The following is a 15,865-nucleotide window of genomic DNA, read 5'->3' on the forward strand; positions in this document are numbered from 1 at the left end:
AATGCTGACTGGGAGTTCTTTTCTTTCACAACATGAATTCCTCTGATTTTTTCTGACTTTCTGAGCTATTTCAGTGCCTCCCTTCAAGCACTGGGATCGCTGTACGTTTTCTGAATTTTATGATCTTTTCAAAACATTTTAACAGTATGAGGGAACTTAGTAGCCAATATCTTTGCATGGAATAAGAAACTTGAAGACTCTTCCCTTTTAATACCATATCATTCGGTAGGGTGTTTTGTTCAGGTGAAATTTCTTACAAAGTGAAGGTTGATATTATATTTTGAAGTATTTGTTAAGTGTAACTTGGGTGAAAAGTAACCTACTTTATTATCTATTTGACAATATTTATTAATCACTTTAGCCAATACTTGTACCTCCTGTAACAATTTTTATTCCCCCCTATTTTTACCGACACTGCCAGTGATTTTTCCAATGCATATGAACTGCAGTTTCTATCTCTGGGACTCTCAGATTTGGGGCAACTACCAAATTTAGAAAATAAAATGCCAGAACTATTTTCAGAATTCCACCATTAAAATTTAGAGATAAAATCATTCAGTAAACAGTCTTCACCATGACAGTTAAGAAGGAGCCAGAGATATTTGTCCCTTTGAATTGTGAACTGTGTGGTAGTTTTTCCTTTGTCTCATCCTTACTGTCCAAAAATTAAAATTTTGTGTACTTCCTGTATTCTTGTCTACACCATCTTCTTGTCTGTCAGATGTTTTCTCTGTCCTCATTTCATATCAGATTCTTAAAATAAAACTCCAAGTTTTTACATGTTTTACATTATTCCTTCATTCATTTGCATAAACTCTTACTGAGTACCTATTGTGTGTTAGGAGAAAATTATGCTACTAAAAATCTCCTGATAAAAATATACGTGACAAATTCTACTCATGTCAATTCTTTAATTTCATAAAAATCAGAAATCCTATACCTGTTTCTGTCAATCAAGTGAAGCATGGCCATTCAGGTCAAATGTGTAGAGATTTAAAACAAATTTTAAATGAATATCAATGTTTCTTCAAACTAATAATGAGTAAGCCTGTAGTCTCATAGTTATTTTTAATTAATGTAATTACATTGATCTTTACTATATATGTGCACATAAAGATCAATGTAATTAAATATATATTAATATACATATACACATATATGCATACATATACAGAGTCATTTCATCTAGGGTCCTGCTCAAAATTTTCTTACACTTACATTCTTTTTTTTTTAAGATTCTCACAAATATATACCGTGATGTTCTTAGCAGGGAAAACCAGCAAGTGAAAGTAATTCTTTTTTGATTTCCCTTCTCAGAATGTCTTTATTTTAAATGTGATGGTAAAATTATACTAAAAAATGCATTTATCAGGACTTGAAAGACAGTGAGAGTGATTCGAGCTCAGAGGAAGAACGGAGAGTCACTACCCGCGTTATTCGCCGGCGTTTGATTATAAAGGTATCCTGTAGCCAGATCGTGATGGGGCATTGCTCTGGGATTAGAAGGTCCTTCCTTTCGGTCTTGAAAATTCAGCATGCTTGATAACTAAGCAGTTCTCTATATGTTTCTTTGCACATTTGAAAGCTTGTAAGAACAACCACCAAGAGGAAAGGGTCATATTGCATGGTAGTGAGTGTTTGTCTAGGCCTGTGTCTGACTTGTGGCAGCTGTAATTTTGTCTAAGAATTCTTGGCATTTGTATCCTGTTTTCCCTGAAAAAGCGTTGTATGTGAACAAAGATTTTATCTTGGTGAGAGAACAGTTCGTATGAAATGCAATGTTCAGTGGAAACGTCAGAGGCCACAGTGAGGTATGAGGTCAGATGGAGAAGGACAGGGAAATAATGAAAAGGCCCCCTCCTCAGTCTCAAATTCCTACTGCCTGAACAGATCTTGAGTAAAAATCAGTTCTTTATTACCAATCAGTAGCTGAGAATTTGGAGTTATAGCCTGGCATGGATATCAGTGACAAAAACAAAATCAGACAAAACCTTCTGAAAAAGACTTTAACTTGACTAATAAATACAGAAAATCAGGCTGTATTTTTAAGAATAAGAACCATTTTTTACTGGAAGTGAAAAAATATTATCCCCCCCCCCCCCCCGTTGCAGCACAGTTGAATGCAATGAATAAACCTTCATTTCGCCCACGAAGGCGTTTGGAAGCCCTGACTTTGTATGCCTGGTCAGGTCCAGCCCAGTGCTTCTCACAGTTTGCTGCTTGTCTTCATTACTGTCTTTAGAGAAAGGTTTCTTGATATTAGAATAACTGACTGCAGAAACCCGGAAGCCATTTTCAACACATGGGCCTTTGAACATGGTCCAAGTAACTTGAGGCTCCTTGGTGGACAGCTCTGGAGAGAAGGAAAGAAAGATAAATATCTGTTGAAAAGCATTTATCAGATTCATCATCCTTTTCCAAAGTGTCAGGAGACCCCCTAGAGAGTGGAAAGGTTGGCTTAGGCAGCTAAAATTTCTTAATCCCGCTGTTTGTACATTTTCACTACGTACATTTGTACGTAGATCAGATGAAAGAAGAGCAGAAAATCTGCCAAATTTGCTCTAGTAGGTTTTCTCAGGCTCTGGAAGCATTAGAGAAGAAAGTAAGTCCTTGTCTAAATCTTAAACCATCCCCAAATCAATCAATAGACAGCTTTAACATTTAAAAAAAAAAAATGCATGAATCACTTCTTTGACAATTCCATCTAGGCAAGCCAAATTACTTATTGGTATCCAGCATATTTGCAATTATTCACCGTGCTTATAAAATCCTCATAGTCACTTCCCACACATTTGCTGGGATTAGGGAAAGAAATACTTAATACAGGTTTTCTGAAGGAGGTAAAGCTATACTCTTTGCTCCGGCAGGCTGTGCCCTTTCCAGAATAGAGGTCTTCAAGAAATGGTATTTTAAAGTGAAACATCCGAAAAAGTGCACCAGACGATATCATCTTATGACTTGCCTTTTATGCCTAACACGCGTCATACTCACGTTGCATCCAAATCTAACGCATTCCTTGTAAAAGCTGCTCATTATAAAAGCTGAATCTTCTCTATATAAGGCAGAAGAAAATAATCCTGCAAAAAAAAAAAAGAGAGAGAGAGAGAGGAAGAGGATAAAGAAGTTTTACTCTGAAGAATACAAAAACAAAACAATAAAAACACAAAACCCACCAGATCAATGAGGGTTATTTCTCTTGGTCTTCTAGAATTCTACATGTGCATTAGCAAGTTAGCTTTTAAGTAATTTCATCAGAATGTGTTATTTATATATTTGAACTTAATAGATAACTATGTGAAATATATAAACATTTTTATTAAGAGCTTAAGTTTAAAAAACAAAATTATATTATGATGGCTTCATAAAACAGAGGAGTCTGTTCTCCCCAAATCCCCCACTTTTTGAAGTGGTGTAATTTTCTTTTTTTTAAGATTTTATTTATTTATTTGACAGAGAGAGATCACAAGTAGGTAGAGAGGCAGGCAGAGAGAGAGAGAGGGAAGCAGGCTCCCTGCTGAGCAGAGAGCCCGATATGGGACTCGATCCCAGGACCCTGAGATCATGACCTGAGCTGAAGGCAGCAGCTTAACCCACTGAGCCACCCAGGCGCCCTGAAGTGGTGTAATTTTGAAGTTGTAATTTTAGGGAGGATGAATGGAATGATCAGAGCATGGGTTTTAAGTGAGAAGAGCGCTGTATAAATGATAGAATTAAATAAACTTGGAGAAATGAAAAGCTAGAAAAAGTAGCTATAATTAGAATTGAAGGCTATAGGTATGATAAAAAAATTGTTACAAATCACATACATAAGAATCTGGTTATACTTTTTCTGTAAGATATTTGGGGCTTTTGGAAAGGATCACAATTCTGCTGCTTTTCTCTTCAGTCTACGTGTTGGTATCTTTCTAATGTTAAAAGAGCTTGAAAGTACTGTAGTATACGGTACTTGTGACATGGGAACCGCCTCTGCCAAAAACATAGAAGGAGAATGTTACAATGGAAAGGGATCATTGATACTAAAATCACTTCTTTTCTGAGATGACAAAAACCAAGGGACTGGAGAACAGTTGGCTTACCCAAAACCAGACAGGAAAGCAGCAAGTAGTGTAGAACCTCAAAACCTGACCTCTAGCCTTCCAGAGCACTGTCTTCTCCCTGCCTTTCCCTCAACGCTACCTTCTGTCTCTTCTAGAACAAATTATAAAGGAATAACTTTTCCTAGACCAAATTAGGCACTTGGCCATTTAAATATATCCAGTGGCATGGAACAGGGCAGCCATGGGCTGCCTCTCCTGGAAATTATCTGATGGGACTGGAATGCTGAGAATTTGGCCTTGTTTATGGAGGTTGTCCAGCCTTGGGCTGGACCAGCATGTTTATACTGTTTGCCGTAGTCATCCCTCTAGCATATAGGCTCTCAGAGTTGAAAACTACTTTGGGGCTGTTCCTTCCCTCCCCCAACTATCTTGGGCTGCAGTGTCCACACCAGCAGGGGATGTGCTCAGGGTCTCATGACTGCAAGTCATGGCCAATCTGTCTTAGCCATTCAGTTTGTACAACTGATGGAGTATAAGTATAATTTTATAGTTTTTTCTTTAATTATGTATGCACTTATCAAGTTCATTTTTATTATTTTTTTTTGTTTTTTTTACACTGCCTATTTTTTACATTTTTTTTACATTTTACATTACATATAATTTACTTTTTTTTTTTTACATTGACTCTTTTTTTTACATTGACTATTTTCAAGTCCCTAAGGAATGAGTCAAGTGAACAAACTCTTCCAGTTGGGGGATTTTTAGATAGTATAAGCACATCCATTTATTTCTGTAATTTGAGAAATCACAATGTTTTCAAATGCTTAGAAGCATTTTAATTAGTAACTAGTAAATTAACTAGTCCTATGAGCTTTTTTATATAGCATTTGCTTAGCAAAGTCAGTGATTACAAAAACTTTAACTCACAGCCAAACTATTAGGGAGTTTGGTAAGATTCAAGTAACTGAATTATTATTATATAATTAAACTGTATTTATTTCTACGTCTGAACATTTTTTACTAACTTTTGAATTAAGAGTTTACATACATGTTTTCCTCAAATTAAGCAATCAAAAGCATATAAAGTTTGATTACTCATTCCATTTCCCAACGGTAACCACTGTTTATGAGTTTCAGATTATTTTTATGTACCTGTATTGATACGTGTATAAAATGTATGCATACGCTCTGTGCATGCATATGCACACACATCCCCAGCAAATGGGTTTCTCAGCATATAAAAATAGGTTACACCATCACATACTGCTTAATAACCTGCTAAGTTATATATGTCACAACTGTGATATCCATCCCATTTGGGGGTAAAGTTTAAGTCCTAACGTTATAAACATCAGAGCAAATTGGTACATCTCATGCTGTTATTCCCTCCTTTTATTCAAGGACAGAGGAATAAAAATTATGAAATGCAATGCTTCCAGCAGAGGTCCAAAGGGAAGAACAGCGAGTCCTCATTAAGGTGGCCACCAGAATGCTACTGTGACACCATATGTGCTGTAATTTTCCTTTGAAATAGGAAAGAAAAAAGTGGGGGGGGGGGGTATTGCCAAAAATAGTGTCATCAACAAGACCTGGGGGGAAATTTTGCTCAGTTAAAAGTACAAACTGTTTTCTAGAACTTTAGGAACTAATTAGAGATTATTTTCTGTCATTTCTGTCATTAAAGAAAGGCCCCAAAAAGACCTCCCCTTGGAAACACTTGGTCTCTAATATATTTGACAGAATTAAAGATGGATTATTTTTTTAGAACATGTTTCCTGACTCCTTACTGTCTTCCCTCTTCCTCTATTCAGCTCCTAACTAAGCTGCTCCCCCAGTTTAGTGAATTTTCACATCACCACACAACTTACTTTGGTCTTATTAAAGCACTTATTGGCTGTATTTAATGGACACTGAAAGGCACCTGGGCGGCTTAGTTGGTTAAGCGGCTGCCTTCATCTCAGGTCATGATCCCAGGGTCCTGGGATCAAGTCCTGCATCAGGCTCCTTGCTCAGCAGAGAGCCTTCTCCTCCCTCTCTCTCTCTGCCTCCTTGTGCTTTCTTTCTCTCTGTCAAATAAATAAATAAATATCTTTTTTTTAAATGGCCACTGATGATTAAGAGAGGTATCTTTATCTTTAACTGTACACAAACAGTATGAATTTTCAGTAGGAAGCATGAAAATGCCCCACATGCCAGAGTAGATCACAACAACTTATATGACTTGTTATTTATAAATAGGGCTTTGCTTTTTTCTAAGGCTATTAATATAAATCAAAATTCTTCACATATTCTCTATGTTTATAAATATACCTTATTTCACATTCCTCTTAGCAACCATGCAAATAGTTAACTGGCATCATTCCCCACTAAAGAGTCCATTCATAACATATCTAGTAGGGTCTTATTTTACTGGATTTTCCTGGGGTCCTCAAATTAGCTAACAGGCAAAGAGCTGGAAATTTCCCCGAGTTAGCTCAAAAATATCTCATTTATTCATTTTTAAACTAGAAGGAAATATTTCTTGACCTTTTATTGGCTTTTCTGATGTCTTTATGCCTTCACTTTTTTTTTTGTTTGTTTTGTTTTGTTTTAATGTAGGTGCCACACTCAGTGTGGAGCTCAGTATGAGGCTTGAACTCATGCCCATGAGATTAAGACCTGAGCTGAGAACAAGAGTCAGACGCTTAACTCACTGAACCAGCCCGCACCCCTATGCCTTTACTTTTTTTTTTTTTTAAGATTTTATTTATTTATTTGACAGAGAAAGAGAGATCACAAGTAGGTAGAGAGGCAGGCAGAGAGAGAGGGGGAAGCAGGCTCCCTGCCGAGCAGAGAGCCTGATGCGGGACTAAATCCCAGGACCCTGAGATCATGACCTGAGCCGAAGGCAGAGGCTTAACCCACTGAGCTACCCAGGTGCCCCTTTACTTTTAAAATAATTTTTTTTTTTTTACAACCACAGGGAATATAAATAACATTCCCATAAAAACTTGTTGCAGATTTTAGTGCATTTAAGCATGAGACCTTTACATTTTTCCGGTTCCCTTCACCCTCTTAACTGTGCTGCCGACTGAGCTACCCAGGCATCTCACATCTTACTTTTCTATACCACAGTGAGGAAAATGAGTCCATGTCTTACCCAGTCATGACCCACAATCTCTAAGCTTATAAAGTCACTTTGTAAAAAGAAAAGAATGTAAACAGAATTTTGTTAGCCAAACAAGATAATGTTTTAGTCTTTATTTACTCTGTCATTGTATGACAGTGCACCTTTCTACTGGCTGTGACATAAAACAGTCACAGAACTTTCTAACCACTGGCTAGTGCTAACAAAATTATCAGAACTACTACCTTCTCTAGACCAATGACACTGAAAGAGTTAGAATCCTGGCTATCCCAGAAATGTAGCGGTTGTCTCTGTGATCCGCCATTTTCCCTAAAACAACAGCAGGGGAACAACTGCAGAACATGATTCTGTAGCACTATCCAGGCCACCCTTTCAGCAAGAAGTCTGACTAGCAGGTCACTAAGTCCCTAGACTAGGTCTGCACTGTTTGTCCCTGTTCTCCCAAACTATATGTGGCACTAACTGAAAGTTGATTATCAGTGAAGAAGGTAATATATTGCAAATACAACCCTACTTTGGCTGAGTGGTTTTTCTTACACAATCATAAGAGCCAATAGGGAAAGATTAAGGACCATTCAAATCTACCAAGCTGGAAAATAGGCCCCTGCCATGGGGAGTTAAGACTTTATTCCATGTTTTGAAAGTCACCAGAGGAAGATCTTTGACAGTTTCCCTTTCTAAATCAGTTAGCTGTCACTAGCAGAAAGATAACATCATCTTAAATTCCTTTAGTACTGATATTTTCTTTGTCTGTAGCCATGGAGATTAGATGATCTATCATCACATAAGACCCCTTCCCTTGAACATAGTAGTCAGAAACTACGTACTTCATCCAAGTCATTCCCATTTATTTGAAGACCCACAAAAGGCTCAGTTTTAAAGAAAAATAAAAAGGTTTTCTCTGTACTCTGAAATTTGCTTGTAAAATAAATGTCTATGTTACCCTTAGTAGATGAATTTTTAAATGAAAAAAAAAAAAAAAACCTGACAAGGGCAATAAATAAGACCTCAACTAAGGGACCATCTTATTTTAGATTAAGCACAATGCAACCCAAAAATTATTTGAGAGATTTGGTAGGACTAACCAAGAGATACTGTATTCAAAATGAGATGATCTAAGCAGAGCTCTAATCATTGGCTAATTTTTTTTTTTTTCAACAAATGAACCGTTTTGGTTTGTATATCCATGTGTAACTGTGTTTTATCATTCTTCCTTCTTGGAGTTGGCTGCTAACCATCTTTCTTGTACATATGTAAGGTTTAGTGCTTTGAATGTTGTTGGCTACTAAGTAACCTTCAGAGGAGCCCACCTTTGCCCCTTGCCCAGGAGTAGCAAGTAGGATTTATACTTTCTTTTCCTAAAAGTCCACAGAGCATGTGTGTGGTGTATGGAGTGGTGTGTAGGTCTGTCCATCTAGTACGCTGCTAATCTCTACGCCACATCCTTTAGGGAGAGGAAGCAAAGAGCATGCCTGGTGAATCTGTCACAGAAGAACAATTTACTGATGAAGAAGGCAACCTCATCACGAGAAAAGTAATCATCCTTGGGATTTTATGCTTCTCTTGGAATTTAGATTTTCTACTGTTTGTTTGCTGTAGCGCCCCCTCTTAAAATAGAAAACAGGAAAATCTCTGCTTCTCACTATTGCTTCCCACAGATCACTCGGAAAGTGATAAGACGAATTGCTCTCCCACAAGCGAGAAAGCATGATGCCATGGTAATGAAGAGGGAATGCCAAAGAAAAGTAGAGGATAAATGCTGTGGGAACTTTCTAGAACGTGCTGCTAACAGGCTGGATTCTGCAGTGTGGCAGCTTGAAGCATTTGCTGCTTTTGACACCCTGTGCATTTGATCAGGATGAAGGAAAAGGACTTATTTTCTTAACATTCCTTAACATTCTATATTTTTTTACTGTCTTTAGAGTTTTCACAGAGATAAGTTCATTTTTGGAGGGTAGAATGTGCTGGTTCAAGCACGTAAGAGAAATAAAACACAAACCCTCTCAGCACCAGCCCCCTGAGCAGTGCCCCAGTGTCTCTGCCTCCGCCTTACCCACCCCCTGCCGGCGGGGAGGATGGAGGGCGCTTACTTCCAGCAAATGTACAGGATTTAAATGTTAGACTGGCCAAAAGCTCAATTCAAGATCCTTACATCAAATCTATACATTTTCCCTTTCCAGTGTGTTCTACAGGGAAATAGGAATTCCCTCATCTTAACCTGAGCAAGGTTCTCCTCTTTGGGTTTATAATAGCCCATTTCCGGCGGCCAGTGAAAGAACTAAACTTGCCGCTGGGCAGTGTAGCTTGGCAAATGTGTCTCCATCTCCCAGACAAAACCTCTCTGGCTACTTGTCCTTTCTTTCCTTTTCTCCGATCTTTACAACCCTTTCATTCGGAAAATAGGAACTCCAAAAGCCTGTGTTTACTTAAGAAAACGTGAACTGAAAATTTCTCAAGACTAACTCAGAAAAGTGGAGAGGCTACTGCGTTTCAGTAACAAAGCAGGTGAACGCGGAGGATCTGTACAACTTTGCTCTCAGAGAAAAGTGTCCCTGGTGCTCAGTGAAGAGAGGTCTTGTTTTATGGACATGCCCGCTTGATCTGGAGTAAGAGGAGGGGGTCAGTGATTCCACAGATTTAAAAAAAAAAAAAATCCCTCAGATCAGCAACATTTCCATGGTGTTTAGTTCATGATTAGTGCTTTCCTAAGGAATTTTGGTCTCGACACAACAGATCCCTTAAAATTCTGTTGGCTTGAGGAGAAATAAATTATAATTTACTAATTTTTTTTTTTTAGAATTGGAGTTTGGGTGCCTTGAGGGCTTTGGTGATAATTACTACAAAAAGTGAACCGGCAACTCATTTTTTTTAAACTAACCTTTTTTAAAATTTTGTTTATTACTGTTTGTTATTTTTATTATCACTAACCTTTTATTTATTACTAACCTATTGAGTTCTTGTGAAGCACAGTTCTGTTACTGTATTCATTCTGACGCGCTCTCTAGCTTGCCTCCATAATGCTAGGCCGTGTGGTTAAGCCAAATGGATTGTGTGTATTTGGGGACATGAGGTGACAAAGTGCTTTCAACTGTGTTTCACTTACCTTAATCCAGCCTCAAGGGACCAGAATGGGAACCTCTCTATAACTAGAACTCTTTTACTATGAAATCTTAATGCGTATATTCCTTTTTACAGCAGGGAGAAGGTTATAAGGTGAAGACAACAAAGAAGGAAATCCGGAATGTGGAAAAGAAGAGCCATTCATAACAGTAAACGGTTAGTCAAGGCGATGGGTGTGCTCATATCAGCAACAGTTGCCCTTAACTTCCTGTGAAACCTCTCATTTCCCTGGATAAGTGATTCAGATCTCCCCACCCCTCTCCCTCTCTTTTTCACTGAGTTCCAGCTTTGAATACCCAGTGTGAAACTGTTGAAGTTTTTATATGTATGTACACATCCGTACGCACACTAAAACTCAGTTCACAGTCCATAAACTTCCTCCTCACAAATTAGTCAGGAATTTAAATGTAAAGGGTGTTTGCAGAAGCAAATGTAAATAGTGACATTTGAGTCTCCTCCTAGAGTGCAATGTGGTAGCATTCTACAACCTAACAGGAAAACTCCTGGCAACAAATAATTCTGACAGATGTGCTCTCAGATATGTGTAGATCGAGCCTTTCACTATTTTAGCACAATGACATCTGACAATTTAATTTTGGTGAAATAGAGCGGTTGCCAAGTTTAAATGAAATGACTGGGATCCCTATATACTACTTGGTGTATCTTACATAAACCAAAGTAAATTAAATAGGAGGTTAATGGACTACTATTTTTCTTTTAAGTTAAATGTTTGGTATGCTTTGTGTGAATTTGTCTGAACAAATTCTTTTTTTCTTCATAGACGAGGGTATTTTCCTTAACATTGTTTTCTAAGTTTTACATTGTCCTGTTATTTTCTACATGGTTACAATTAGTAAAGGTATCTTGGGGTGAAAAAGCAGATGGAGCTTTGAAAAGAAATTTGAAAACTTCTCCCTAAGTCTGTGAGGTGAAGTAGCATGATTTCTTGAGGGCTGCGTATGATAGTTGTCTCAGCCCTGTTGGTCCAAATGAAAAGAACAAATAGATTCCAGTTTGCCTCTCTCTCTCTCTCTCTTTTTTTTTTTTTACTTGCTCATTTGTTTTATTTCTTAGATTCCACATATGAGTAAAGTCATATGGTATTTGTGTTTCTCTGGCTTATTTCGCTTAGCATAATACTCTCTAGCTCCATGTTGTTGCAAATGACAAGACTTAAAACATTCTTTTTTAGGAATGAGTAATAGTCCATTGTGTATATAGATTCCACATCTTTTTTTTTTTTTCTCAGATTTAGGATTAGGGTGAGGGCATGTGCCTAATATTGCAGACCCAGATAAATTCCTAGCCCCTTCCTCTCAAAAAACCTTACCATGTGTTTATTCACTCCAAGATTTATTTTACTTCCTTTCATGAGGCTTTCTGCATAGGTACTGAGAAACTCTTAGTAAACAACATTCATGTGGTACTTACCCTCACTGAGCTTACGTTGTGGAGATTTAATATTAACCAGTCCTAATTGGTCACATCCATATTTACTGGCATGGAGACAACCACCAAGAATTGTGGAACATTCTGGAAATAATATTTACTACATATTACACCTCCAAGTATTCCATCCTGCTCTTTATTTAATTCTCACAGCCAATCCTTTTGGAGAGATGGCTTTATCACCCCCATGTCAGAGGGGAGGAAACAGGGCCAAAATTGCTCAACGTCACATAGATAAAAAGTGGCAGAAATAGGGTACCAACTTTCCACCAGAGCCAACACTCTCAACCATGTTGATGGGAGACTTGACAGGTCTGAGGTGACAGAGAGGGTACCCTTGAGAAGGTGATGTTTGAGCTCAGTGTAAAAGACTGCTCGGGACATGACTGGGTGGAGGAGGGGAGTTAGACGGTGTCTGGGGCCACCTAGGCAGACAGCAGCACTGTGCAAAGGCTAGATGGGGAGGGGAGGACCGCAAAGGAGGAGCCGTAACAACCCATCAGTGCCACTGGCAGAGAGTTTGGCCCTTGGGTCTGCAGAGGTAGGAGAGGCAGGAGTTTTCAAGCCTCCTGAGCCTCTCGGTAGGGATTCTGGTCTGTCACTAAAGGCAGAAGGAAAGTTGTGCAAAGTCTCGGGTTGGGGGTGTATGACTGAATGTACGTTCAGCATCACTCGCTCTAGCAGCAAGCAGAGAAGTGAACTCCAGTTCAGTCGCAGGAGCGAACGGGCAGAAAACCGAATACGAAGCTCTTGTGGAGACTGGCTTGGGCTGTGAGGATGGTAAGAGGCAGGCTGAGTCAGGAGCCATCGACATGGCTTGCTTTTCACGCAGGGTGAGAGAGGAGGAAATGACCCCCGGCATCAGTGCCACGGTATCTGGAATGAACCCACTTCTTCATGCCTTACAGCCCAGCCTGGGGCAAGACACACACATACACAGGAGCTGCCTAAAACATGGAGCACGAGTCTGCGATCTTGAGTTAGTAAGCCCTTGTGAGTGACACGTGGAATGAATCTAGAAGAGAGTTCAGTCAGCTCCAGGATGCACCTCAGAGTTCACCAGCTGCATCGGTCCACCTCATATGCTGGCTGGGAAAGAACCAGGAAGGTAGCCCCCACCCACTGAGCCATTTTTCCAGAGCCACGTGTGTCCTTATCTATGAGTAAATGATGCCCAAAAAATACGTCCGTGCTGTTCTTCTAGGTCCTTCTGAGTAAACGAATACACACAGGACATGGTCACTAAATGTACAAGAGCCCTTCAAATGACAAATAATCTACCCTGTAAAGAAGCTGTCAGGGCTTTGGCTCACTTGCCCCCCCACTCAAAGGAGAGAGAAATTCAGGTAGAAGTCACAGGAACATGAAAATAACTCCAGCCTAAGGCAAACTGCACGCGTCAGAGAGAGAGCACAGTGATTTGGCTGGAAGCCTCACGTTACTCTCCAGAGTGGTTATGTACCTTCCTGAAGTGAACTGAGGAAATGAGTCCAAGAAAACCACCTGAAATTCCAGGAGACTGAACGTGTGCTCTGGAAAAATCAATTTGCAAATATATTGAGAGTTTTTATAGCTCTGCTGCCTGCCTTTTTTTTTTTTTTAATAACAAAACAACTAAGAAATGGAATGCTGCCCAGTTTCACTGAGTCTCAGATGGTGACATCAAAATTTCTATTTTCCATTTTAGAACCGTTTTATTTTGAGCTATAAGAACCCTGCACCCACTTTTCTTTAATACCGAGTCACAGCCATCCTGTTTTTAATGTAAGGGAAAAGCAAATGGCTTATAATAGCTATACAGATTTGTACATAGTATGTAGTGATTTATAGTTTTACAAAGTACTTTTACATTTTTGTCTTATTTAATCCTTCAAACATGCCTCTAGAGAGGTCAGGCCAATTTTTTGGCTTCTTTCTATAGACAGATATTTGAGGACTCGGAGAGGTCAAGGACATTTCTACTGTCACACACCCTGACTGGTAGAACTAGGACTTAAACTCAAGGTGACTAATATTCTGATACTCTACCGACTGCCCTTTCTGTGGCACTTAGCTGCATCTCTAAAATTATTTAGGAATAATAGTCATGTTCTAGCAAATGATTACTTATGCCAGGTACTAGGTAAGATCATTACATACATTACCATATATAATCCCCCAAACAATGCTATAAGGTAAGTACTACTATCTCTTTTTTATTAATGAGGAGACTGAGATTTAGAAAAGTTAAATGATTTACTCAAAGTCCTACAGAGCTGATGAACAAAAGAACAAAATTTGAACTTATCCAGAACCTAGGTTCTTTACTATTACTCATATTCATAGTTAAGTAGTATTTGATGATGATTAAAGACCTAAAAGCAAATTTGAATCAAATAGATGTCCATAGGCAAATGATAATAAATGTCTTCATATCTTACACAATGAAAATACTCAGGTTTTTGTTCTTTTTAAAAATAAAGCAAATTAAGGTAGCCATAATCTCCAAATGTTTATTTCGTAAACACTATTAGAAGGCTGATTAGCAAGGTTGTAACAAGGGAAGGTTCCCAGGTATAAACCGTCAAGGACTGTGAAACAGCTGTATCCCAAACCTCTTTTGAGGGAAATGCTCAGGTCTCACAGCCATCTGGAAGCTGAGTGTGAAAACAGGGCCCCTGCTTAACACTTTTGAGCCAGAAGTGACTCATGTTTTTCATTCCTTCAAAAAATATTGGAGCTTCCACCTGTCTGCAAGTGGAAAGGGAGATGTACGATGGTGAAGGAAACTTCCACGGTCCCTGTCCTTCCTAATGCCTCAGCCTGCAGGGGGAAATGAGATGGGACAGATGTTGGAGGACTGAAAATACAAAACCCAAGATCCAGTAAAAGAATAATGCAGAAACATAGTTAGACCTTTGGTGGCTGGGGAAGGATGCTCAGAAATCATGATATTTAGAGCACCTGACTGGCTCTCTCCATGGAGCACATGACTCGATTTCAGGGTTATAAGTTCGAGCCCCACATTGGGTGTAGAGATGACTTAAAAATAAAATCTTTAAAAAAAAAAAAAAAAGACATTTAAACAGAGACTTTATAGGTGGGACCAACCATGAAGAGAAGGGGGAAAAGGATCCAAGCGAAGGTTAAAACGTGTGCAGGTTCCTTGAGCGGGGAAAGGCCCAGCACAGTTAAGGAAACATAAGAGGATATGCACCCCAGCGCCCGGTGAGCTGGTGGTGGCTGGGACAGGCACAAGATGACATAAGGGAGGGATGCATCATCACAGGCCAGAGGACAGGCTTTTGATGTCATTCTAAACGAATGTGAAGCCCCTGGAGGGTTATAACCGAGAGCCTGAGCCGACTGTTTTTCTAAGCACATAGGCAATGTCAAGAATGGGTTGGTTGGAGGGAAACAAGAATAAACCAAAGGTGACTGGTCAGGCCCCCTAGGCCATAAGCCCAGGGCTAGGACCTGGGCAGTAGTTTTAGGAAAATCAACAGGTCGATTAGCTTGAGGGGAGGATGAGAAGACGGTTAAGAATGACTCCCAGAAAAAAATAAAAATAAAATAATTTTTTTAAAAAGGAATGACTCCCAGGTTTCGGCTTATAAAGCTAAGTAGGAGAGAAAGGAACAGAAGCAGAACAGCTTTTAAAAAGAACATCAAGCATTCAGGCTGGGACTTGGGTTTGAGGGTACCTGGGAGCCATCCAAGTACTGTGGTAGGTACAAAAATCTGGAGCTCTGAAGAAAGGTTGGGGCCGATCTGTAAAAATCGTGAGAGTACTCCCTGAAGAGATGGTGGAGATACTCTCCACCAGAGAATAGACGTGATCCTCCAGGGAGGGGGTCAAGGGGAGCAAAGAAGGAGCTTGGGACTGAGTCCCAGGGAGTACGATTTTGAAGAGGAATAGGACTTAAAAGGTTGTCCTGACTTCTGCTGTAGAAATCTCCAAACTCTTCTAAGATCAATGATTAGGATCTTAGATGTCCCCTCATCTAAGATCGCCTATAGGTTCAGCCTCAGCCCTCCAGCATATTTGGTTGGTTTTACCTCAGGATCCCTCAATCCATGCAGTTCCGTGGCAATGGATGAGAGAAATGTTCCTATAATGTAGATTAGCTAACAAGCTTTTATAATAGGTGAC

General features: G+C 39.2%; 1 protein-coding gene across 6 annotated transcripts in view; it reads left to right on the forward strand.

The window, feature by feature from the left end:
* Positions 1 to 15,865, forward strand: part of ANK3 (ankyrin 3) — a 671,415-nt gene that overhangs the window by 647,801 nt on the left and 7,749 nt on the right. For all 6 annotated transcript variants that reach the window (XM_045069902.1, XM_045069903.1, XM_045069904.1 and 3 more), the window contains 4 exons: positions 1,373 to 1,459; positions 8,615 to 8,698; positions 8,823 to 8,882; positions 10,360 to 10,440. In XM_045069902.1, the coding sequence (XP_044925837.1) occupies positions 1,373 to 1,459; positions 8,615 to 8,698; positions 8,823 to 8,882; positions 10,360 to 10,431 (303 nt within the window). In that variant the 3' untranslated portion in view covers positions 10,432 to 10,440. The remainder of the gene's footprint in view (positions 1 to 1,372; positions 1,460 to 8,614; positions 8,699 to 8,822; positions 8,883 to 10,359; positions 10,441 to 15,865) is intronic.

Source organism: Mustela putorius, unplaced genomic scaffold (genome assembly GCF_011764305.1).
Source record: "Mustela putorius furo isolate JIRA1106 unplaced genomic scaffold, ASM1176430v1.1 tig00003949_pilon_pilon_pilon, whole genome shotgun sequence".
Classification (NCBI taxonomy): Eukaryota; Metazoa; Chordata; class Mammalia; order Carnivora; family Mustelidae; genus Mustela; species Mustela putorius.